This window comes from Zonotrichia albicollis, chromosome 5, assembly GCF_047830755.1.
Source record: "Zonotrichia albicollis isolate bZonAlb1 chromosome 5, bZonAlb1.hap1, whole genome shotgun sequence".
NCBI lineage: Eukaryota > Metazoa > Chordata > Aves > Passeriformes > Passerellidae > Zonotrichia > Zonotrichia albicollis.
Genome location: NC_133823.1, coordinates 62,404,360 through 62,431,608, shown reverse-complemented (window position 1 = coordinate 62,431,608; position 27,249 = coordinate 62,404,360). Strand labels below are relative to the sequence as shown.

General features: G+C 35.6%; 1 protein-coding gene across 1 annotated transcript in view; it reads left to right on the top strand.

Annotated features, from left to right (window-relative positions):
• ARAP2 (ArfGAP with RhoGAP domain, ankyrin repeat and PH domain 2) overlaps window positions 1–27,249 on the top strand; it is a 124,606-nt gene that overhangs the window by 36,989 nt on the left and 60,368 nt on the right. Inside the window, exons 11-15 of the mRNA XM_074541838.1 lie at window positions 21,115–21,230; window positions 22,424–22,623; window positions 23,373–23,458; window positions 24,153–24,335; window positions 26,026–26,200. Coding sequence (XP_074397939.1) covers window positions 21,115–21,230; window positions 22,424–22,623; window positions 23,373–23,458; window positions 24,153–24,335; window positions 26,026–26,200 — 760 coding nt within the window. The remainder of the gene's footprint in view (window positions 1–21,114; window positions 21,231–22,423; window positions 22,624–23,372; window positions 23,459–24,152; window positions 24,336–26,025; window positions 26,201–27,249) is intronic.

The following is a 27,249-nucleotide window of genomic DNA, read 5'->3' as shown; positions in this document are numbered from 1 at the left end:
AACTCCGATTTATTGATTCACCAGGCATATTTTTTGTAACAGTGTTAATTAAGCTCCTACATATTGCAAAATCCGAGCTCGTCAGAGGTCACAGATTAAAGACCAACCCCTCCTTTTGTTTTCAATACCTGTGGTTTGTTATTGAAACCAAGATTTGTATTCTCACCCTGATATGAAAGATTCTCAAGGCCTCCATGTTTGTCACTTTGCTTTCCCATACTTTATCCAAGGACAAGGTATTTACTTGTTATTAAAGACAGGCTTGAGAACTCTTGCTGTTTACAGAAACATGCCTGGGAAACAGGCTTGAGAATTGCTGCTTACAGCTGCCTTTTAATTTTCCATCAGCTGAATATTTTCATGGCCTCTTTCCTTCAAGCCATGTCTGAGCAAAATTCTCCAACAGTCTTTTGGTGTACAACAATGGGAATTTATAATGATACTGTGCAAAAGGAATTGTTTATTGGAAAATGTTCTGGTTTTACTTGGAGAAAATGGTATCCTGATTAATAATCAAGCACATGATGAGTGAGAGAGAAATCCTTTAAAAAAAAAAGTATCGCTAAAGAACAGTCAAAAGTGTTTAACAATGGAAGGTTACCAAAGAAGAACACTTAAAAGAAGTCCTGAAGATGAGCAATAATGATTGGTTGTCATGCTAAAGCATCATGAGAAATTCTTTTCAATGTATGTAGATTCTTTGGTGTATCATCATGGTTATATTTGTGAATATAATGAGTACAAGGTGATGGAAACAGCAATACAAGAAAAAATTGAGGAGAGGAGTTGTATGCAAGTTGAGCAGCAAGGAAAATACTTACAAATTTTGACATCTAATGAAGGAACCCTGAGAAAAGCAACTGAGTTCTGAAAAGGATGCTAGGGAGAAAGATAGGGGAGTAAAGGCAGCAAAAGGAAGCAGGAGGAGGAACGAGACCATTTGGATGGCTGATAGAGAAGGAGGGAGAAGTGCCTGGTGTGTATGGGGTGTGGCAGTGGAAGGAGGAATTACTGAGAATAAGACAACAAGAAGTGCAATCCTTGTAATTGTGTTTCTCCTGTTTCCCATTCTCATCCCACATCCCCATCACCCTTGCCCCAAGAGCATCTGTGCTTTTAGAGATTTTATGATGAAATCTGCTGTTTGTAATAACTGAGAAACTCTAAAGAAACGGTGATGTACTTGATTGCTAGTGCAGACCATGATCAGACATGGCTACAAACATGGTTACAACTGAGCTTGCCTGTAACACCTTAAATAGGTGGAGGTAACTGAAAAACAAAGGAACATTTGCTATTTGTTTTTTGATTCGTTCCAGCTTCGCTCTTCTTCATAACAATACAAATCTGTAGCAAATGTTAAAAAGCAAAAACAGAATAATGCAAAAATATACCAAGTACATTGGAGGGGGAAAGAGTAATATGAAGAAGTATTTTAAGGCAAAATACACTGATACATTGGTGACTTGTAGTGGAATTGAATGATCCAGCGTCTTTTAAATATAGTTATTTGCATCAAGCTGTAGTTGGAATGATAGATTAAGGTCACATCCCTAATTTTCTAGCATTTCCTTGCAAAAAATTCTTTCTGATTTTCCACACTCAAAAATATAGCAACGATCAATTGCTGTGCATGACATAAGAAACAACTGAACAGGAAATAACTTGAATGGTGTAAAAAAGCTTTAAATCTTTTTTTTCTTGTTTGTTATAATACAAAATTAATGATTACAAGAAATCATGTTGAGTGGGGAAAAGCTTTGTTGTTTTTATGAAAATTCTTCAGTTTTAAACTAATTGCACCCCTACTTCAAAAAAGATTAAAAAGTAGATTTTTAAAATAATATGCTGCTGAAGTGGCCCAGTCAGAGAAGACAAATGTCTCAATGACCACCTTTATAGGGAAGATCTGCATTTTACATTCAAAAATAATTTTTTGTGATGTTGTTCTAGGTTGTGGATATTAGAGAACACAGAGAAAGGCATAAACAGGACTTCTATAAAAAAAAAGTAAGAGTTAGTGTTAAGTTCTTCTACGTGCAGCTAAACTTTGGCTCTGAGGATTTTTCCTGCTCATTTTTTTTTATGCTAGATCTTGTTGAGATGTAAGTAGACCTAAAGTAGTCATGAAACATGGTAAAAAGTGTAATGCTTCCACAATGATAAAAAGCTTCCTGAAAGTCTGATTTGGAGTGAAGTTGTCAGTTTCCAGTAATGCTCCATCAAGCTTTATGGATGACTAATACATATATAGCCAGCTACCTTAATCACTTAGAAATTAACAGTGAATAAAAGTGGGGTTTGTTTGAATATCATGAAGATTTTAGATAGTGGCAGAGCACACCCATAAGCAGTAGAACAACATTTCAGGTCTACTTGCCATAAGGCTGTTACACAATTAATGCAATGTTGGGGAAATCCATTTACTTCTAAGAGTACTGAAATTTCCTAAGATCATTGTCCATCACTAGATATGTTGCTTGTTTTTAAGAACTGCTAGCTTGGCTTCAACTCCCAAGGTAAAGGAAAGTATTGGGTCAAAAGCCCTAAACAGAGGAACCAGAGCATGGTTATGGGAACTTCCTTTTATAATTGTAGACTGGCTTTGCATTTATCTTTTTATTTTAAATCAGATGAGAAAGTTATTTCTGCATTCACTTAATCCAAAGGGTTGTATAATCAGCATATATCTGTATATATACACACTTAAATAACAAAGTCTTCTTTTTTGTATGTGTGTTCAAGAAGGTTTGAGGTGACAATGAAACTGAAAAAGAAAGTGTTTTTCAAGAACATTTGGATCTCTCTTCTCTCAGTAGTTTGATATACTGTTGAATTAAATGCAGCTAGAACACTATTTGATTTCTGTTTAATTGTAAACATATTAGTCAGCTCTCATAGGAAACATACTGAAAAACTAGTCAGTAGCTTTGCTTTGCATTTCTCTTTTAAATTGAAGGCAATGTAAAAAATTTTCCCCATTCCTCTATTATTTCTATGCATTTGCCGCATTTGGTTTAATTTACTGATTACTTTTCTTTCCTCAGCCTTTTTTTTTTCCTATACTTTATTTCAAATATTAAACTAATTAAGATAGCTAAAATACTAAATACATAAAATTACATGGCTGTTACAGCAGCGAACACCAGAGCATTTCTGAGGCAGTGTAGAGAACATACCTTCACAGAAATATTTTTTCCACAAACTTAGGTGCAAACATCTGGTAAGATCCTCCTGGAATCATCATAAAATGGGTTATGTTGGAAGGGACCTCAAGGGTAATCTAGTTCCAGCCTCCCTGCCATGGACAGGGATGCCACCCTCTAGACCCAACCAACCAACACAGCCTTGAAGGCTTCCAGGGATGGAGCATCCACAGCTTCTCTGGGAAACCTGTTCCAGCACCTCACCACTTTCACAATAAAGAATTTCTTTCTAATATCTAATGTAAACCTACTCTCTTTCAGTTTGGATCCATTCCCCCTTGTTCTGTTACTACATGGCATTGTAAATTGTCCTTCTCCATCCCTTTTCAAGCTGCAGATAGTGTCACCCTACAGCCTTCTTCAGGCTGAACAAACTCAATTCTCTCAGCCTTTCCTCATAGGAGAGGTGCTCCATCTCTCTAACCAGCTTCCTCTAACAGGTCCATGTCCTTCCTGCGCTGTGCCCCCAGAGCTGGCTGCAGCCCTGCAGGTGGGGTCTCACCAGGGCAGAGCAGAGCAGAGGGGCAGAATCCCCTCCCTCCCCTGCTGCCCACGGGGCTCTGGGTGCAGCCCAGGACACCTTTGGCTCTCTGGACTGTGAGTGCCCATGGCTGGGTCATGTCCAGCCTCTCACCCAGCAGCATCACCAAATCCTCCCTGGCAGGGCTGCTCTGGGTCTGTTCATCCCCCAGCCTCTGTGGATAGTGGGGGTTGTCCTGACCCATGTGTAGCACCCTGCACTTGATCTCATTAACCTCATAAGATTACCATATGCCCACTTCTCAAGTTTGTCCAGACCCCTCTGGAGACACTCCTGTCTCTTGGGAGTTTCAACTGCACCACTCAACTTGATGTCATCCTCAAATTTGATCCCCTAATCTATGTCAATAATGAAGATATTAAATATCACTGGTCCCAGTGCAGACCCCTGAGGGGCACCACTTATCACTGATGTCTGGTGGGTGTCTCAGCCATTGACCAGTTCCCTCTCAATGTGACTTTCCAACCAATTCCTTATCCGCTGAACAGTCCGCTCATCAAATCAGGGTCTCTGCAGTTTAGAGAAGAGATTTTGTGGGGGGGGACTGTATCAAAGGCTTTACAGAAACTCAGAAAAATGACATCTGTGACATTTCTCGTGTCCACCAATGTAGTCATTCCATCATGGAACACCACTAGGTTACTTAGGCAAGACTTTCCCTTGAGGAAGGCAAGCTGGCTGTCTCAAGTCTCAATCTTCTCCTCATCTGTTGTCACCAGACTTCCTTGATAGCATATGTGAATTTGATGCCATAATTAGTGAAAAATACCATAATGTGCTATTGCAAATTTTTGTTTAGTATATAAATTCTGTTACAAATTTTCCAGGTTTGAAATCCCTTACAAGTCAAGTAGATGTGGTTTCTGAATTCAGTCTATACTTCCTGTGGCAGAGGTCAGACAAGTAGTGTCACAGAAGGATGTTTCTCTTTTTTGGTACGTTGCCTAACATGAACTAAGTTGTATGGATATCCTTCTGTTCAAGGTAACAGGTGGGGTTATTTTGTCCAGACTGAAGGGGAAAACAAATATTGCTGAAGACCAGGATTTGCCTAATCTATGACAAGTATCATCAGATGAGCGTTGGCAGTCACTCTATGATGATTAAAGTTTCCTCCTTGGTTGCAAATCTGAATAAAAATGGATTAGTGTGCACCTGCAGGAGACCAAAGTACATGTCTGCAATTCATTAATAAGCCTTGTAGCTGGCACTGTAATGTTTAGAACTCCGAGCACTTAAAAACAAGTGATTGATCATAATGCATTTAGCTTGCAATAGCTGATCATGCAGGAAATGCAGAGTGTTCATAAAGAAAGCAATTTTGGCATTCATGGATTTCTGTAGTTATTCAGTGGTGATTTTCGAGATTGGGTGGTTTTACTTCAATCTCTGTTGGAGATCATCAGAGTAAGAACTATTATAACCTTTTGAAAATACCCAGAATTTGTAGTACCCCCTCCCTTTTTTCCTCTTCATACTTTTTCAGCTTCTACCCTTTTTGTACAAAATGCTTAATTCAACAATAGACACTTGCTCCAAAACTGTTCTATTCTTCACAATGTGGGCTTGAAATGAGAACAGTAGCTTTCATGGCAGTGCAGAGAGGGTAGGTTAGAGTTGCTATTGGACTACTAAAATAATTAGGCCATTGGAGTTTTTATTAGTTATGCAAAGTGAATGGTTTAAAGTAAGAATTATAGAGGTGATCCTTAATATCATTGTAGCTCAAGTGACATTTTAATTTTTTGGGGCCATAAATATTTTATTTTTCTTTGTCTGTGCTGATTTCTTTATGTCGTTTGGTGCAGTGTGGTATTGTTTAGGTAATAAACATTATTTTTGATACTCCACTATTTTTTATCTACAAATTTTCTTCTAAATAAATGAACCATCCTTATAGCAAAGGAAGAGAATTTATGATTTACAGCTTAGTGTGAATGTGGGGAATACCCCAGTGTGCCTTCTCAGCAATAATTACTGTCCCTAGTTAATAAATTGCTAGGCCAACAAATTTGAACTTAATCAACTCAGACTGAATTCTTACTACATGAAACACTTCAATGCCGTGGTTATTAAATTAAATTCTCTCTTAGATATTTTGCATACAAAGTAACATCTTTTTAGGGATGGCATGTTTAAATCTCATTCATTAAAAACAATATCTTAGATATATTTCCAAAAAACTTCACTCAAAAGTTACTTCCATCTCAGCATGTGGGTCAGGACCTCTCAGAGATCCATCAGAATGATTGATTGATATCTAGTGCTGGTGAAAAATCTTACATGCACTGAGGAGTTGTTACCTTCACTTAGGATGGAAGGTTGTCAAAACACTTGGCTGTGGGCATCCAGCAAACCATTTAAACAGGCCTGGACAATGGTTGAAAGAAAAATATATTGAGCAAAATACATGGAAAGCTATGATTCAGGAAATAAATGTAGAAATAATCTTGCTTGTATTGTGAGTCATGCCTAGTGATGTACACTAGTATGTTTTGTTTTCAAGCAACTTTTATTTGGTTTGCCTTGTTTTTCTTGGTTCTCTTTTTCCTCTTGGTAGACCTTTTTATTTTACCTCTGTGGCATTCTCAATAAAATTACTTTGAAGAAAAAGCTGACCCAAATAATACAATGGGTGATGAGTGTATTTTAATCAGGGAGATAAACACTTTAAATGTTGACTTTGCTTATCCTTTTGGGGATTCTGGTATGCAGTATTTAATTATTACATTACATAGATTTTATGTCCATTTTTTGTTTAAAGTAGGTTAGGCTATTAAAAAATAGTAAAAAAAAAATCTCCTGCTGCTGTCTGTGGATATGTCTCTATTTCAGTTATCACAAAATTGTTTGTCTTGTACCAGCCAAAGTTTCCAAACCGTAGAGGGTTCTATGCTCTGCAGGCAGAAGGGAATCTATATCCACTTCATTTGCCCACATTTATCCTTGTCTGTGGTTTAAGACCAGGATGCAGACCTGTGTTAGAGATATGAGAGTGAGGTTTAAAAAAGATTTGAAGCAGAGTGGCTGCATTGGTATAATAAATATGGCTTTGTGTCCTGCTTCCTGGTTCACAATCAGCCTGTCTGGCACTTACTCGAGAGGCTCTGCAGGATGTTGTATGTATGATGCTTTTTCCAGCCAAGGGCTGTTATTCCTTGCCATGGGGTCATAAAGAAGTTCAAAGGCAGATAAAATGACAGCAGTCAGCAACAGCAGCTCAGTTCCTGCAACACAGGAGTAATTGCAGCCCATTATTATAATTGGCTGTCGCTTCTTTCCCCTGAAGGAACTGAGCAGCTGCCAGTTTAGTGGGCTGCAAGAAAACTGATGAGACGGGAGATGGGGGTCATAACAAAAGTTGAGAAACTGATCAAGGCAAAATTCATTAGTCCTGAGTAGCTGTAAGAGAGGAGAAGGAGACAGTGCTGTGACTGGTCATCACCAATGCCCATGTGGGAGGTGGATCCTGACTTCCAGGTTGGTTTGTTTCATCTTGCACTTCTTTTTTTTTTTCACAAAGAAAGGCGAGGTTGATTCTACAATCTTTCGTCTTATTTTATACAAAACAAACCAACCACAGAGCAGAAGGCAGGAACCTCTTTATAGGACTTTGCTAGAAAGGGTTGATTTCAGCCTTAATAAGTGCATCATTTAGTTTTTCATGTGTGCTGCAGCTAAAAGGGCACAGATGACCTACAACTTGTTTAATTTAACAGCAATGTGTTGATGTTGACAACAGTGATCCTTAGGTACTTGCTTGTGGTAAATACGTACAATTAGCAATGTGAAACATGTGTCTTTATTGGTGTTCTCAGCAATAAATGCTAATGTAGAAATGGTAGTATGACATGTAGGAATGAAAGGGTTACATCTGCACACACTGTGTAGATGTAAACTGTTTCTTCATCCATCTCTCATTGATGGGGTATGGAATATCAGAAACATATTTCTTAATACATACAAGTGGGGATGTAGGGGAATTTTACAGGGAGAAGAAAAAGTAAAGGTTAATAGAGTGCACTGTAGATACAAAACCAGAGGATGTTGTCACAGTTCTGTCTGATTCTGTGGCGCTCTTCAGGTCTTCTATTTGTGCAGGTCTTTTATCCTCACACCTAAATTTCATTCTCCTTTACTGCATGTAGATCTATTTTAAAATGAACCTGAAGAGGCATGTGCAGATTTTGTTGTAGCTGCTTGTCTTTTTAAATAGAAAAGTTAAAGATGCATTGCATTTTTAGTATTTATGGGGCTGTATCAGGAAAGCTGTTTCTTGTAGGATCTATACACAGATACCTGGGGTGAATTTCCATCTCTTTGAATGTCAGTTGGAGCTTTGCCATTCATGTCAATTGCCAGTTTTTCACTTTAGTGCAGTATTTTGTTTCATTCCTGAATTCTTCTTCATCCTGGTTTCTTAAATGACACGTTCATGCTGAGAAAATATACCTCCTTGTAAGTTCAGTGTGTTTCCAGATTGCAGCTGCCCATTCCTACTAATACAGAAGGGGTTTTTGGTAAATTTCCTATTCTTAAAAATCATTGTAGCATGTTACAACCCTCCTCACCCACAAATGGTACAAAATGCTGCTGCTGGGTTTCTGAATATCCTAAATTGGAGTGATTTTGTAATTTTAGTTCTATTTTTACTGTTTGTGACATTCTCTTTATATGTTATCTTGATCGAGTCATTGCAATTTTAATGCAACTTTTGTGTGCTGAGATGCATCTGCATGGTTTTAGTTCTGAGCCAGAACAGCATTTTTATCACCGTGCTTCCCCATGGCATGAAGTGGGTTCAGGTTGCTGCTCTCTAGGTCAGGATGTTGCTGTATGATCAGCCTGTAAATCAGCGCTTCCTTGTTTGCTTTGGTCACTTTCCATTAATAAATTGCCACTACAGGTGCTGCTCTTCACTAACCACTGATTTGTAAAAGGCATCTTGACTAATCTGAACATAGCAGTAGGTGTTTCAGAAATTATTATTTTTTTTATCACTGTGTGATTTTGAAGGTTATTCTAGCACAGAAAGAAAGAAGTTGTAGTCTAGGCCTGTTGCCCCTACCCAAGAATGTGCTCTGAGGCACGGGTTAACATTGCTGTTGACAAGTTTTGTTTTTTCAGTTTCTCATTAAATTCAGGTGAGTGAGATTTATTTCTTGCTTGTAAGGATTTGGGCATGAGTGAGAGACTGGAGAAGTGAAATGAATGTAGAAGACAGGTGGAATCAGTATGCTACAAAGGAGCCATGTGTCTGTAGCTTATTGTAGGTCCTTAAAGACCTTCCAGTATTTTTCAGTGGGTAGCAACAGGAAGTTTACTGAAACAAGCAGAAGTGTGTAAGTGGAGATAATTTGTTAAAATTTTAATATTTAGTGTTCTTTCTATTAACTAGCTGTCTAGATAGTAATGCAGAGTGTAAAGTTTATTTGAAAGATGTATGTGGAGGGCTCTTTTTTAAGGATTTTTGTTGCTTTCTAACTTCTAATCTGTTAAAGTACATTTTTGTAGAGAATGGTTGTTCCATATTTTTACAATAGTTGGTCCTTTTCTTTTAGATATTAGCCTTTGCTCCTCATTATGAAGAAAATAATTTCATTGAAAGCTTGAATTTACTTTATTTTTAAATAAGGTGCTTTTAACTAAAAATTTGTGATGGGAGGTGATATTCATTAAAAAATTAGATTCCATTCATTATGACAAAGGCATTGTGTTCGTTTGGAAGGGTATATTAATTCTACACACAGTCCTGAAACATGAGTATAGTGCAGATATTTTGGAGCTAGATCCTTCTTTAGCTGTCATAGTTGCCCATCTTAGCTTTGATAATTGTAAAATCAAAATTAAAAAAAATAATCACTAAAATCAAATGGCAGTGGCTTTTACATGGACTCATAATAAAACTTATTTACAATGGATTTACTAGAAATTCAGTAGTCTCTATACATATTTAGCACTTTAGCCACTTCAGTATTTAAGTAGTGAGAAGTAGATTGCTTATTTGTAAACTGTACTAATTCTTGAAACTCTCTTTTAAATATTTGCTTTTATATTTTTTATGCGACATCACTACCTTCATGGCATAAAGCCTAGGTAAGTATGAAAGTGAATAGCTGTATGTGTGTCCAAGTGATTTTGCTTTACAAAAATTCAAAACAGTTTCTCTGCATTTATCTGCTATTTTCATCTTTGTTTGTCACATAGAAACAAATTAGTATGAGTGAATCTGTAGCCAGCAGAAGAAAATATTTATAAACAAAAGCAACAAAACCAATCCCTCAAACAGACAAACCTCCAAGCCCACCCCGCTCTGTTTTTGGCTGAACCAAATGCAAGGAGGATGTCTAAGCAGGAGACATAATGCTGAAATGACTGAGTGAGTTAGGAAGGAGTCAGCTTACAGAAAGCTGTGGTGCAGCATTGCTGTTGTCATGGCATCAGCCCTCTCTAGGTCCAGGCACAGAAGAATGTGTGGCAAAACTGTTGGTGCTGCTGTCCCTTCACTGTTTTAGAGTAAGCGTTACAGAAGTGGGAAGAATTCACAAATCATAATATGGTCTCCTTAGGTTGCTGTTTCTAGCCATTAATGGTAAGTTTATACTTTACTTTGGCTTCTAGAAAAAGTTTGAACCTCCATGAAGTCTGACACATTCTTCAAATTAATGAATATGTGTGCACACTCTCAAAATAGATCTTCTACTAAATATTTATTTCTGTATTTCAGAAGGAAAAACATTATCTTTTTGGTTCAAGTAGTCCAAAAATGTCTGAATTTCAAATTTTAAACAAATCTGAAATTTTATGGCATTTGATGTTTCTTTCCTGCAAAGGTGAGAAATAAATAGATGAGAGTTTATGGTGTGTGGCCAGAAGCTTTTGTGAGGGTCTGTACCCTCCTTGGCTTATTCTTGCCTTTTAAATTTAAGATCATAATGTCAGCTGTTAAAGTGAAACATTTTTCTTCATGGCTTTCTAAGCAGAAGGTGTCTAAAATCTCCCAAGCTGGAAAAAGTGTTTAGCACAGTCCAGAGCTCTGGATGTTTCATGTAATTCATTTATTTATTCCTATAATGTGTGTGGGTATGCGTGTGTGTGTTCAATATACACCATCTCAGAAGAGAAATTCAGTTTGATGGGATCAGAAATTTAAACTGCTCATATTATTATCAATATCAGCTGGAAAGTCCCATAGGGATCCAGTCATGATAAATTGGGGCATGTTTGGATTCTATTCAGATAGCCATAAATAATTTTTTCTTAGATGTGAAAATGTCTATACTAATCAGTGCTCTTTGTATGGTGCTCTAAAAACTTTTGAAACTTTAAAAAAAAATTAATTTTCCTTTGTTATTATTTTGAGCCAGACAGATTACTTGGAAATTAAAAAGGTTTGTGAGTCAAAATAAAGCTTTGGAAAATTTCTCCATCAGGAAATGCTATTTTTGTTTGTGGTTATTGAGATATTATGAATTATGTTAATTATTAATTATTTTTACTTGTGAAATATCACATCATAGAATTAAATTTCAGTTTATTGAAGAAAGAGGTAGTAAATAAATAAGAAGTCTTGATATTTACTGTGAGGACTGTTTGTCTTAACACCTTGCTGTTTATAGTCAGTAAAAGCACTGTGCTTGGTCATTGATACTTTTTTTGTTAATATCAAATTTGTTTATCACCATGGGCAAATTTTGGAGGAAAGCAGACTCTCCATTATTTGGAGGCTTTTTTGGTTTATTAGGGGAATTTTGCCAGTGGAGATGTCATAATAGTTTTCTCCCTTGTCTAGTGACTACTGTACTAAAAGACCAGTCAAAAAGTTTGTCATTTTTGCATGACAGTGATTGTAGATTTTCAGGTATTGCAAAAATGGTCACGATCTGTCCATCCTGTAAGACTTCAAACACTTTTTCATCAGTTTTTCCGGGTTATGAATACCCAACAAGATCTTTGGAGTGTATGTAAAGCTTTGGCAAGAAGATTATGTAGATATGAATTCAGAAAATTACAGCTATATGTGGTATCTTAAAATTCACAGATCCTTCTGGTCTCCAGAGAACAGTCTTGCTAAATCTAAGAAGGCTTCCATTTGTGAAGCGCTTCCAAAGAAGAGTCCAGATGGCTACTTAAAACTGTAATAGTAATATCTATGTTTAAAAATGTCTTTGTATGAACAGGAGTTTCTCTGGGTGTCTATTGCAGGGAAGTGTTTAAAATAGTGTGTGAATTTGAGATGGTGACTATAGGGATAGCTGTTTCAGCTGAATGGAAAAAAAAAGTTGGAAGGGCTCAAATACTAAAATTGAGGAAAATTGAGGCATTTCCACATAATTTTAGAATTTGCATATATTAAACTGGTATCCCTTTGGGATGAAAAAGATGTGAATTGAGTAGCAAGAAATGGGCTCTAAAATGGAATGAGTTTCTGTGTGTCAGAAGTTTTGCATCTTAAGGAACATGATTGCCTCTTTAAAGAAGAGACGATGTTATGTATAGCTATTGGCATTAAAGTAAAGGTGAAAGCCTTGAATGTAGGCTGTACTTGCTCCTGACAGGCTTTGACTTCTATTTACATGTTTATTTAGCTGTACCATCTTTATGTCATCTCATTATTTTTCATGAAGCAGCAAAAGTAAAGATCATAGCCCAGGCAGCTGCAGTGGTGTCAGCCTCTGTAGCTAACAAGGTGCTGATTTCTGAGTGAGCTCCAAGCTGCAGAGGAGCCCTGCTGGAAGGGAGTTACTCTAGTTGTTCAAACTGGAACTTTGCCTGCACTTCTCTTATGAGTGTGTGGTGGGGGAGAGGGGGACATAACACAGGAAGCAGGTTTGTCTGCCGTGCTTGGCTACCTGTCAGGGTATTTGGGAAGATGGCAAGGAAGGTTTTGTGTGCAGTATTACCAGCTTGCTTTTGATGCTTGGTTTTGTGTGCCTCAGATGTGAGATCTTGCTTTCCTAGTATGTTGACTGACAAGAAAAAGAAAGCGTATGTCTGAAGAACGGAATATGGTCTGAATCACACTTTCTGTGTGAAAGTGAAAGCTGAGCTCTGAATTGTGGAATAGTTGAAGAATTCAGGTCCTTTAGCATATTTCTAAAGCAGGAATGTGAATGATCTTTAAGTCAAGAAATCTGCTTTCCACTAATAACTTTAAACTGCTTTGTGTCAAAATGTACATCTTTATGTAGAATTCAGGTTCTTATATTGAACTTGCATATGTTGTTTCTGAAGTACATAATTTGCATACATACAAATTATTTGTAATGGCATGGTTGAAGCATGGATTGTTTCTTCCCTTTTAGCATGTTTCAGCACAAGTGAGAAACGCATATATATTTGGAATTATGATCTTTACTCTCTGTTGTCTTATTCTCTCTTTGTTTTTGAGGATTAAGAAATAGAAGCTTTTAATTGATATATTTGTGTTTGTGGCTGGTGACTTTGCACATCCCCTTACAGATTGCATCATCTTGCCTCAATTCACTGTGACCATACTGTAAAGCCTTTTCTTATGGGACTGGGTGGTAAAGATGTGGGGAAATGTGGACTCTATGTTCTCTGTTCTGAGCTATTTTCCTTAAGTCTTGCTAAGACCTGAAGATTCATTGGCTGCTATTATGTTGAAATTGATCGAAGCCAAGGATCTTTCTAGAGTAAAAGCTTACTTGGGGTTACATGGGGAGACAAATGCTCCTGTGTTATTTAAACCTAATTTTTTTTAAGAACTCAGCCGAAAACCTTTGGTAACATTACCTCGGTTACAAACTTTTGTTCCCCTCTAATCATGGGAAAACTGTTCTTATTTCTAAGACCTTAATTTCATCTCATTATAATATTGTGTAGTAGATACTATAATGTGCTATTTCCTTCCACAGGATCACTGCCTATTTCAGTGCATTGTCTATTTAGTAATTGTTTGATAATTTCAATTTCTTTTCATGGTATAAGCCCATGCCTTTTTTGTAGCACACTGTTGATCTTATTGAAAAGTGCTTACATTAAAATTATTCCTTCACTGATAAAGGAATGTTCTTTGAGGAGCAGTGAGGATTTTATTTTTCATCAGTTCCTGTAAGTTAAAGGAAGATGATTGTCTCCTCCGTGTGACCACACAGTTCTGAGAAACAGAATGAAGGATTCAAATATCATATATTTAGCATTTCTGTTTTTCTAGTCTTTTATGGGTGATTGGGAGGGAATAGTTCTCTGTCAAACTATACCTGCTCAAAATACTGCTTTCATAGGTCTTGGCTGGAGTTCCAATTGCTCAGCAGTTCTGCAAATCAAACCCTAGAGCATAAAGTCAGATACTAGGAAATGAAAAACGTACAGTGAAATGACTGTATGCTAAGGCTTTGATTTACACTGAGTAGGAACTGGAAAAGGCAAAGATAAGAGCTAACTCTCCAATATAGTATTCAGTCATTTAATTATGTGATCCTCCTCATCTTTTTTTTGTATTTTGCAGCCCATAAAGGAAGGGAGCTTTCATCTTCATGTGTCCTAGATCCATCCCATACAACAAACGAGGCATGGGCCTGATGGTGCATAATCAAGCAATATAAAATTGTATTGATATTGCAAAATACATACATATAACTGCTGAAGTGAGGATTCTGAATTGCTTCTGTAGTAAGTGAATAGAGAGATCTCTAACTTAAATGAGAAGTACCATCTAAGGTTGTAACTACCTTAGAGTGTTCATCAGGAATGCGTTTTTTAAAGTAATTTCTTAGTTATTCCCACTTCTTATGTACTGGCTTTCATCATAGAGCCATCTCAAAGTGCAGGTATTACATTTTTTAATAAAATAATGATGTGGAATGATACAGAGAGGGATGTATTCCAGCCATATATTCAAAATACTGCAGGCAAGCTTACTACGTGGCACTGACTAGAGCTAGTCTAAGTGGCCCTTCTTGTCATTTGCTGTCTTCCTTCTTTGTAACCACTAAAATTTTGGATGCCAGGTTGTCATTACCACTTTTGTTTTCAAAAGTAGCTTGAATCATTATTTTTATTTTCTAACGGGGAAAAGAATTTTATAGTTAAGTGAAGAACTTAAAACTGATGATGTGACTACCTCACGTAGCATAACAGATGAGCACCCAGCTACAGAGCTAACATACACAGAATACTGGAATTTTAGCATCTCCTTGCTCATCAGGGCTTGAGTTAGCAACCTTCATGTTCTTTTAACATTATGTTTTGAGCGTGTAATTATATACTGTGTGCTTCACTGTGGTTGTATTTTGGGACCTCATTAGAAGACTGTAAGACAGAGTACCTACATGGGTTTTGTATTACAATCCACAATGTGTAACTGTCACTGGAAATCTATACGAAAAGGTTTTGGGCTGTGATGAGGGATGTAGAGAAGCCTGATGAAAAATAAATGGGGCCTCTAAGCTCAGTACATATATAAGAAGAGGAAATCAATATAAACTTGTGTAAACTTAATATCATCAAAGCAATTTGCATTACTAGTCACTCTTTATTAAACTCTTTAATATATAAAAAGGTCTTAATTTTTTTTTATTAATATGGAAGCCAGTTTTTTCCCGTATTTCTGTTGCAGAAATTAGCCCTCCTTAATAGCTGGAAAGGCTGAAGTGTAATGCCTCCAAATAATGAGGAGAGGAAAGAAACTATGCATACTTCATTTGAATGATTCTAGTTCTGGCTTTCACTCTCTCTGGAATAATTTGGTTGTTTGGAAGAAATCAAATACCATGGGGTAAGAATGAAGGAAAAGACTAAATCTAAATTGCTAAATTGTTAAGGGAATTTTCAGATCTTGCAAGAGTAGTGTAGTTGTCACAAACTTCGTGGTAACTTCCCCAGGGTAAATCTAAAGAGCTGTTGCAAATTAAGTGGTAAATTCAAGGAACCATTTAAGGTCCTGTTTTGGAACTCTGATCAGAGATATTGTGATTAAAGGTCAAGATTGTTCTGAGTATGGGCAGGAGGACAAGAGTAGTTTTAGAAATATGAATAGTCTTTTTATAAATTAGAATTAGGGTGGTATGAAAGATAGCTGTTAAAAAGGAAACAAAAAGATGTGCATTTATAAACACATACATACACGTTTGTGTGTGTGAATATATCTTTATATGCAATATAATGTTCTTGATTTGTTACCTCTTATCACTGTTGGATATCTATCTGTCTATCTGCATGCACCCTCTTAAATATTGCATGTCCTCAAGATCTGACAGCCAAAGACAAAAAAAGCAAATGTACCTTGATTTCATAGTACACAGGAAGGAAACTGATGTGCAGTGAGAATACTCAGTTGATGTAGAATTTCCAAAAGTGTTGTGTTCCCAACATCTATCAGTGCTATTTCTGTACTTCAGAGTTCTGTACTTCTGTATTTTTTTATTTCAAAATAAGCTACAAACATGCATTTATATATTAGGATATATACTTATGTATGTATTTGTATGTGTGAGTGTGTAGGAACATAGTCTCTTGAACTCGTGTCAGCAATTTTCCTTTTTCTCTGCTGTTGCTGTTATCCAGTTAGTCCTGTGCCAGAAAAGAAGGAGATAAAAATATGGATTGATATTTCTAATATGAAAGTAGTAGTTAGCTAACCTTTTATTTTCGGTATTTATTTTATTTCAGTATTTTAAGTTAGTTAACTTTTAATTTTTATGTTAGGAGTATGGGTAAGGTTATAATTGTGGCTGCATTTTTTTGGTTTAATTTCCCTGAGATGTTTTCCTGATGCAAAGATTTTTTTAAATCAACTTCATACATTGGGGAGCTAATGTTAGATCCATGAAAGACAGTGCATGCAAAGACATAGAACTCCTGTGTTCAGATGAATTTTGGTCTGACTAAACCAATAAGAATGCCAGCCCTAGTGTACTGGAGCAAAACCAAGTGGAAGGGAAAAAATAGAAAGAAAAATAATTTTCCTTTATAGGTAGCAGTAGAGAATTTTTAGAAGTGCCATTTTTTGGAGAAAGTGTGTTTGCTGAGAGTCACAAGGTTCAGGCTCTGATTACAAATTTATTTATGACTTGCAGGCAGAAAGGTGCCCAAGTCTGTCTTTTTAGGACAACATACTGAAAGTTAGGCATCCAGCAGCTCTGAAAATTTCACTTATTCAGATATAGTTGCATGATTTTATACATATATACTTTAGTGCTCCTTAGCCTTGGTATTTATTTCTGTGTCTGTAAAATAGTGGTGGTATGTTAGAAAAGGTATGAGACTAATTTTGAATCTTCATGAATTTCATCCAAAATAGAATTGAGGAAATGTTAGCAAAGCCTGTCATGGGACAGCTTTTGCCTATGAAAAGATAATGCATAATAAAGAGGACAATTTTGTACACTGAGAGGCACTTTATAGATACATGTTAAAGGTATGTTTAAAAATAAAAGTTAAATAATTTCATTATTTTTATGCAGATGACAGGTTTTCATAGGTTATGTCTTTTTCAGACAGGGATGATAATGACAGCAACAATTCCATATTATAATAATACACCCTTCAGGAAGAAACACCAGCTAATCAGAAAGCCAGTACTCACCTTAGTATTTTTAGCTTTCAGTTAACTGTGCTGTTTAGTGAATACTTTGGTTCTATTATTATATCTATGGAGAATTTTTTGGGTTTTTTTTAAAGCTTTTACTGTCAACTCATTTTTCAACTTTTCTTAGAATTCATACAGATAGTATAACTGTAGACATTTAAGTTGTATCTATATTTAAATTAAAAAAAAAACCAAAAAACCCAACCCTCATCTTTCTCTGTGCATTTTTGAATCTTAAACTTTTCTACCTTTGTCAGAAATCATAGTGCAGTTCAGTGTATCTGAAACAATGAGCTTTCGGTGGGTAGAAGCAAGACAATTCTTATTCTGAAAAGATACTGCTTGCTTTTGCTGTCGATATTTTTTGTATAGTTCTTGAATAGCCCAATTGTCCTTCTGTGCACTCAAAGTGAATGAATTCATCTTTCAAAGTGGAGCACTTCTTTCTTCTCTGTACCAATTCCCACTTCTGTTTCTGAAGTAGAGAAGAAGACTGCACTCCTGAAAGCATACAATTCTGAGCACTGAAATTAAATTCTGCTGTACCTGTCACTCACAAAGCCAGGTTTATGCCAAGTGTTGTGCAGTTACCCTAAGGAGTTTGTTTGGACCATTATGGAAATAACTTCACTCTAATGCACCAATGAAGTTGCTTAATTTGCCACCATATTCTGTTCTGAAAAGTAGATTCAAGTTTCTTAACATTTCTGACGTTCCTCACACTGGAATTCAGTATTGTAAGTTCTCATGCCCTTGCTGAATGTAAAGCATAATGAGTTATTCTTTCTTTAATGGGGTTGTTCAGACACTGCCCACTTGTGCAAATTTTGACAGGTTTGTGCTGCACCTAAAGGTAAAGGCTTTCAAATTAATGTACTTTGTTTCTAGAGTGCTTTCTTGGTTCTCTATTGTTAAATGAAGTACTACAAATTTTGGTGTCTGTTTTCACAGACATAAATATTTGTGTGATTTTCATGTGGCAGGTTGCTTCCATGCAGCTTGCTCTGTTTTGCTCCAAGGAAAGGAGGTGCAACCAGCTGTTTGAAGGCATAAGAAACAGTCTGAAAGGAATATAGAATAAATATTTTCAAGAAGGAACATTATGGGAAAAGAAGTTAATGAAATTTAGTTAGCGTTTCTTTCCTTTTATGTTATGTAATGAAATTCTCAGTTGTCAGGCAAAAAATTGAAAATTCTCAGTTATCATAATATTAATAATATATAATATTCATATACAAAAGGACTTCCTTTTTTTACAGCCACTATTTGGGAAATTTATGAAGTAAAATCCTACAGAGACCTCAAAGCATGTTGTTGTTGTTGGGCTTTTAATTCTTTGAGGATGTGTAGGTCAGTGGCTAGTAAATATAATTTTCTTTGCTGCAGCTGTTTGTTTAGGGACTTTTAAGTGCATAGATTGCTGGAAGCATTTTTGGGAAGATGAGCATATACATTTTTTTGTTTGCATTATTTTTATGACTATCACCAGTAGGAAGTGCCTAAAGGGAAGCTATTCTACAGGGGAACTTTGATCTGTCTTAGTAACGTAGTTATAATTTTGGTTGTCTTTGTTAATAATTTACCTTCAGTGAACTTTATTCTGGACCTAGAAGTGTATTGAACACCTTTTAACCATGGCTTCTGGTGGTTTTTCAGCTGTTATTTAATAAACAAAGAATGCATTGCACTGTGCAGGTTCAAGGATGGGCTTATTACCTCTCATTAAAAAATCAGGACTTCTTAAGGCAAATTATTTTAAGTAATTTGAAATACTTGAATCCACAAATGAAAATTGCAACCAGTTTACATCTCAGAAGCATAAACCGTTTAATTCTACAGAGGTAATGGTTTTGGGTTGTTTTGGTAAGGTTTCTTTTTTTTTTTTTCATTTCACTGATAGAAATTCAAGTTTTGTATTTTTCTTTCCTCAGCCTTTTCTTTTTCACTATTTCATGCTCCTCTTTTTCTCACTGGTGATGTGAAGTTAAGAATGCTTCACTGCTACAGAGGATGCTGTCAAGTTCACACTCAAAGGAGGTTTTTCTGCCCACTCTTTCCCCATACAGGGTGAATCAGGGACTGTGTAGGCTTAACAGAAGTCTCTGCTCTCTTCTGAGGCAGGTGTGTCAGTATGAAACCCCTTGATTTATACACAAAGAGAGTGGGGGCTGAAGATGAGGGGAGAGAATAAAAATGCCTAAGTTACAGAATAGGAGGGTGGAAGAAAAGGGGAAATATTTAAAATAATTTCTATTTTTTGTCTATTTTCTAAAATAAATTATTTGAGGAGTGGCTAACACAGATTACTTATTGAAACGCTTCTACGTTTTATAAAGATTTGTGTTGAAATTCACACCTGGTTCCCCACTGCTACTGTCAAAGATAATGGCATGTAAAAAAACACCCAAAAATTCTTAATTAGAAGTCTGGCAAGGAAACATTAGCTAACGTATCTCACAGTATATTTAAATTGTAGGAATTCTGTCATTCTAAAAATCTCATCTTTTAGTGGATGTTATTATGCTTTTTGGGGCATTATTCTATTCAATGCCTCGTGTGATACAATTGATACTTCTGCTTGTGCATAGACACACACATGTATGTGGCTTTTCTTGGATTTAACCTTAGCAATCCTGGCTACAATGATAGTTTTATTTGCTCATACCTGAAATAGGGAAATAAAATTAGAAGAGTTTTGTGAAGTAAGTTCTCCATACTTCTTAGTGCTCAAAAATTTGTGAATCTTACAGAGACTTGTGAGTGATGCAGGTTTAAATATGTATTGACTAGAAAAACAATCCTCTCTTCAGAGGCAGGCAGCTCTGAGGCTTTTACCCTTCAGTGCTTTTATTTTTATTAGTGTGTACCCAACTACTTGTTATGTGAGAGGTAACAGTGAACATGCAGATGGTAAGAGATATGAATTTGGCTCTTTGCTTGGGTGATACAGCTTGGTTTTAGTTCTGATTTATTTACTATTCTGAAGAAGTATGCTAATATTTCCAGAAATTACACTTGTGGAAGTGACTGCCTTGAGATCAACATGTAAATAAATTTAAAGAAGGAAATGCAGATGGTACTCCAAATAGATAAGAAATAATGTATGCATTCATCTGATTTTCCAGAATCCATACATTTTGAGAGACCCTCACAGGAGCTCAGTGTGAGCTCACATTTTATTTCCCACTTCTGCCAATACAAAAGTTATTTTTTAGTACATTTTTCCATGTATAAAAAAAACCCCAAACAATTTCACTTGTGAATCACAACTAGCTCTTTGTCTATTTTAGCTGCTGCATAGGATCTTTTTTCAAAGACATGTTTAGTTCGCGTTCTACAACAGAAACATGAGGAATCAGTTGTTTAAGAAAGAATTTTATACACATTTAGTTTGTTAAAGAGCTCAGTCTTAAAGCAAGAAAAGCTGCAGTCAGTTAGAAGGATTTAGATTTCTAAAGTTTATGTAGACACTAAAGCATGATTTAAGCTGGATCCTTCCAGAATTTTGCACTTACCTTATAATGCAATCTAGTGTTTAACCTTTTTTTTTATTCTTTCCTTTATTAATAGTTTGATCATGCATTTTTACTCTTACCAACAACCAAGTAAGGTCATTATAGCAGTTGGAAACTTTTTGGTTGGACAAAATTTAGTGGAGGTTTGTTTATCCATTAAAAAATTACAAGTGGCTTATATGCTATGGCAAAGATGTCTGATGCTGATCTCGTTTTGTTTGGACCATGACGAAATAATTTTTCTTTACATGTTTTATTCTTGATTGATAACCTTCTAAACATTTATTATCTTTTTTCTAGGACTTTAAGACAGGATTTGGTATCACTTTAATCCCTATGAATGTGGCAAATGTAAAACAAGTGGATCGGGCTGCAAAGCAATCTTTTGAAATAATTACTCCTTATAAAAGCTTTAGGTAAGAAGTTGAGTATTTACTTTAGAAAATATGCAATTAACTAAGGCACTAAAGAAAAACTGATTTCGTACTGCAGTGCTGTAGCTAGGTTGGATGAAAAGGTAATGTTTTTATTAAGGATGTTCAGCAGTGTTTAGAAAAATTGGAGGATGTTCTTTGATTTGTTTAGTTGTGTGCTTCATCTCTTAGTTCCTGACTAGGCATATTATGTCCACAGGTTTGTACTTTTATGTAGCCTTCATTGTTCATTCTCTGCAAGGGCAAAAGGAAAAAAAAGAGAAATGAATTCCTCCACTTTCACAAATTGACTTCATCCTAAAGAATAATAAACTTCAATAGTGAAATAATGCTGCATCCATTTAGTCGTATGCATTTTATTTGAAAAGAAGCTTTCATTTGCTATCCCTTGTAGAAATCCTAGGCTGAAAGTAGTTGAATGTTTTACTTTGACTGATTGCTGAGACTTGTAATGATTTTTAAGGAAATGAAAGTACATGCTAATAAAAGCCTTTTGTTAAGTGTTGTAGTGTTTCTTAACTGAAATGTTGTAATGAAGGAGGAAATTTTTTTGTTCTCCTGGGATTGTTAAATGTTAGGAAATACTTTCACTCTCAGTCAGCTAGCAGGTAAATTAGTCTTGATCAGCAGTTTGAATCTGTTGCTAGTTGGTAGATAGCTAGTTCTTTGATTTTTTTCTTAAGATAAGACTTTGTTGATTTTTTTTATTATTTAATTTTTATAAAGATAAATTTAAATGAAAAGCAAGTATTTTTTTAATTCTCAGTAATTTTTTTTAATTCTCAGTAGTTTTTTCAATTCCCAGTCTTTTTTTAATTCTCATTTAATTCTCCATGTTTCCTTATGTCATTCTATGCTTTTGTTAAAGTTCAGTGTTTAAGTTTGGTAATGGGTAAAATAAAAAGATTGAAATTAACTCAGGCATGTTACATGAATGTTACAAAAGCTACATACCTTATACGAGTAGGGTTTTGTTGCAAACAATGCTAAAACAGAGCAAGTTTCATTGAATTCAAAAATACAAAATTATACATTCTATCTTAGGTTTTATATGTGTGGAGGAAGATTTTTGACTGTGATTTCGGGTGTAAATATAATAAATAAGGAGGCTACAGACCATGTTTAATTGGGCTTTAAAATAAAGATCAATAACACAGAAAAGTCAATTGTTTCAGCTTTACAGCAGAGTCAGAAAGAGAGAAACAAGACTGGATTGAAGCACTCCAGCAATCAATAGCAGAAACTCTATCTGATTATGAAGTAGCTGAGAAGATTTGGTTCAATGAGTCCAACAGGAGCTGCGCTGACTGTAAAGCTCCCGGTCCTGACTGGGCATCCATCAATCTCTGTGTTGTCATTTGTAAGAAGTGTGCAGGTAGAGTAATTAATGGCAAGCTATGTGGGTTCCACAAAATGTCACATTTGCATATCTATGTATGTCCTTGAATTGGCATTATTTTTTGGTTTGTTTTTTTTTTTTTAATTTTTGGAGTGTTATTCTGATAGAAGTTTTGAGAAACAAAATGTGAGCATAACTTTTCTTTTTAGTACCATGGTCAGCCTTTTTCTAAAGCACCTCCATGCATAAATGACATGTCTGTAGTGATTGAATTCTCTCAGGTGAATCATCCTTCACAATTAGTGGAAATTAAGACACGCTAACACTTCATGGGAAAGGAATGGCTTTCGCAAGGCTAGATGCCAAAGAATAACAATTTTCAGTGTATAAATTTTGGGTATTAATTTTTTTACATCTGCACATGTTTTACTGCCAATAGGGATAGCTTTTTCAGATACTGCTCAAAATACAGTTGTCATGTTTTATATTGAAATGCTTAAGCTGTAGATTCAAGGAAATAATTTATAATTCTAGGCTTTCTTTCAAACCAAGCTATCCCAGAAACAGTCTACATGAGACAGCCTATTTTTTTATTCATTACTATCAAATGAAATTAACTTTTTTTTTTAAATATTTTTTTAATTTAAATTATTCAAATGTCAAACTCAACCTTTTTTAAAAACAGCAAGTAGAATAAATCTGCTTTCATCACTTTTTTTTTAAATCTAAGCAGAAAAGAAACCCTGTTTAAGTGCCTTAGTTAAGTAATGCTGTTGGATTTTCAGGACAACACAGGTCTTTAGGACCAAGAGATTCCAAGGTCCGGAGTCTAAAAATGGATGCAAGCATTTGGAGCAATGAACTTATTGAGGTATGTTGTGATATTCTAACTCTTTGTTCCATCTTGAAGCTTACTGTATGAAAGGGAGGTATTTGCTGCTTTACTCTTAAGAAAACTGAACATACAGCTGCTAAACAGTATGGTGCTGTTACTGTAGACTTGATGCTTTTGATGTTACTGTTCATCATGTACCTCTCAGGAATTCCAAATATTTGTTTTGCTAACAAAATGTAGTTTCTCTTAGTATTTCTCCAAGTACTAATATTTCGGGGGAAAAAGAAATCAAATGCTTTTGGAGAGCACTCAAGATGAAGAAAGGGGAAAAGAGGAAACTTGTCACTACCAGTTTTGCTGCTTGAGATGTTGAAAAGGGGTGGTGGTAAACAGTGGTCCTGACAGAGAGGGTTGGAGCCATCAGTTTTCTTTAAAACACATGCTACTCTTTTCTGAACTTGAACTAATATTTTCTAATATATAATGAAGTATTGTAACTGATTAACCTTTTAAAGCTTGGCTGCTATTGATGGTAAATGATGGCTGCTGGCTGTATTATTCATTTGTAGATGACCATAGGCAGTGACTGAGAGAGGCTGCTGTCTCCTGAAGGAAATTTTCCTTTCTTTAATAACTTTCTTCTTCAAATTTTAGCAGCTGAGAACTGTTCAGAGGATAGCTTCATATCCTTCATACTAATTCGCTAATTTATTCCCTGCATCTCATCCAGATCTTTATCGTCATTGGAAATAAGAGGGCAAACAGTTTTTGGGCTGGAAATCTTCCTCCAGATGAAGAATTGCATATTGATGACCCTGCAGAAAAAAGATTAGCATTCATTACACAAAAATACAAAGAGGGAAAATTCAGGAAAACACCCTTCCACTACAAAACCAAGGAACAGTTGAATAAGGTAATACAGCGTGGTTAAGCCAATACCATGTTTTGGATTGTATTGTGTCTGTCTGCAATTTGGTCATCTTGTTAAACTGGTAAGAAATTAATTCCGTGTCCTGAATGACATTCTGACACAGTTGAAAAGGGTTATTTCGGAGCCTTTGCAGTAGTCATTGCATATCTACCTAGTTTATTATTTTTCCTGTTGGTTGATTTGATGAAGGTTATTGTAGTTCTTCCTATGTTTTCCTGAGCCATCAAAATATGGATCTTTATTTTAATGTAACCATAGTCTAGGGATGCAAATTTCCACTTCACTTCTTTAGATTACTTCCTTAGGTGTTTTGTCTGACATCTAACATTCAAATATAGTAGATGATTCATTGTCATTAATGGTGAAAATAACAGATACACACTTACATAGTAGCTTGTAGCTTATTGGAAATGAAAAATCTTAAATTAATGATGGAAAATGTATGTTCTCTACTTTTACAAAAATAGCAAGTTCTTTAGAGTTGTAAAATAGAGAACTTCAATTTTCAATGTCTCTGTAAAATTTGATGTCCATTTGACTGATTTCTAAGATCTGATGGCTTGAGTCGTGATTTTTCAGGGTTACTGAATACAGAAGAGTTTTAATGCATTCTGCAATTCAGTGCACTCAATTGCGTGAATCAAATTGTCTCAAAGAATATACAGAGATTGTGGGGTTTGTTTTTTGTGGGGAAGGATATATGTCAAATAATCATTTAAATACTGGGAAAAGTTATCAACTTCTTTGTAGAGACATGAAATTACCATGTAATAAGGCATTAATTGCCAAGTAATTCTAGAACTTTTACTGAACTGTCTTTGTTATCTTGTGCGTCCTGGGTGTTTATGTGTTTATTAGAACAGCTAAATTTTATAGGAGTAATCTTCCTATTTTGAGTGACTTTTGCCTTAATCATTTAAGAGAAACTCATTCATTAACTAAATAACTTAAATAAATATTAAGTCATATAAATTTTAATGGAATAGGTTGCTCTAATTATGTAACTGTTTTTGATTTTAAGGTTTTGGACAAATCTTATAAAAAAAAAAAGTTAAAGTTTATAATGTTTGTCTGTGTATTCAAAAAATAAAAGGAGACTCATGATTTAGGATGTGGTGAGATGTTTAAATTTCAAGGAAGATGAACAGGTATTAAGATACAGGTTAATAAAAAGAGTGAAAAAAACTTAATGTATATTAATTAACTTAATGTATCTTATAATACATCTTAATAAAAAGAGTAGTTTACCTTATTGACTGATGGGGGTTTTAAAATCTACCTAGGAATTTCAATATGAGTCCCAGCAACAGAGTTTAAGAATCTAATCTCATCTCTTTTGTTGAACTTCTGAGGTCTGAAATAGTAAGAGTTTTTCTTTAGCAGTTTGATGTAAATAAACAGCAAGCTTCCCCTCCAATTGTATTTACTCATGTTATCTTTCCAAAGTGCAATTTGTGAAAGCAACGTTTTGCTGGGTTTGGGTTGATATTTTGGGATATTTTTGTTGCTGAATTCTTCTAGATTCAGCCAATACTTCACGGTTTCTGGTACTTCTCAATGTTCATGGTACAGCTATATCAGAGTTGAGATGATTTGAGTCTAGGTTGCACATATTTGTTGACAGTAACTTTCTAATTTAAACAGACTTCCTGTTTCCCCTCTCTCTGATAAGGCCCTGTGTGCTGCTGTAGTCAAGCAAGATGTACTCGAAACTCTGATGTTGCTCTTCAGTGGGGCTGATGCCATGTGTACCACTGGAGACCCTGTTAACAGCACCCCATACTTACTGGCCAAGAAAGCTGGACAAAGACTGCAGATGGAATTCCTGTACCATAATAAGTTCTCAGGTATGATGCATTTTGTTCCTTTGATCTAATTTTTTATTATGACAAAGAGAAGGAAATAATTTAGAAGCAGAATTGGCTTTGCTTTGAAGAATAGTGGTATATCAGAGAAGCAGTTGTGATGGCATTAACTATATTTTATTAGAGCACAATTTCACTTGTGTGCAGTTTTGCTCTTTTGCTCAGACATCATGTTTAGTACTTAGACAACACAGTGATAAGTCACAGATCTCATACCCTTAGTTATACCACAGAAAAAAACCCATCATCTTCTTGCCAATATTAACAGTCTTTTACCAGAAAAAAATGGGTACGCAAACATATGTCTAAAGAATTAATCTAGTTAATCTATTAATCTTTTTCTTTTCCTTAAAGAATATTTAAATTGATATCCACTCCTATTGCACACAGACCTAGCTGTTTTTTTCACAAACTCTCTTCCCAAAATAAAACTCAGCTCTTGAACCTGCAATAAGATCTATCCTAGAAAGCTCCTTTTCCCATCACAGCTTCTGTTGCAGCTTGGAGCAAATGATAAACTTTGGCTTGGAAGTGAACAGTTCTGTTTGCAGTGTGTGGCTGCTATGAGGCACTTGAAAACAGAAAGCTGCTCTTAACAGTGAATGTATTGAGGTGCATGGATGTAACTGAGCTTTTCTTTTAAAAGCGCTGGGCAGTGTCTGAAACCATCAGGGGCTGAAAGTTCACATACTGATCTACACTGAAAAAATAAAAAAAGCTATGTGGATGTAGTCCTGGACCAGCTTTCTCTTGGCTTGTGTCACTCTGCAAAGTGACAAGGATTCACATTCAGGCTGAGCAAAAAAAGGATTAGTGGGAAACACAGGAATGAATTAAAGCTTCCAAGGGCAGACACAGTGTCTAAATTTCTGCCTGAGTATTGCTCAGGCCAGTGCCATGCACTGGGTCACAGGATGTGGAGCTCAGTCAGGTGCAGACATGTAGCTAGGGTGATTTCTTTGCTACCTATGGTCTCAAGTGGTCCTAAGGCTATGGAGAGAGAAGTTTACTTGTCTTTTCTACTTTTTTTT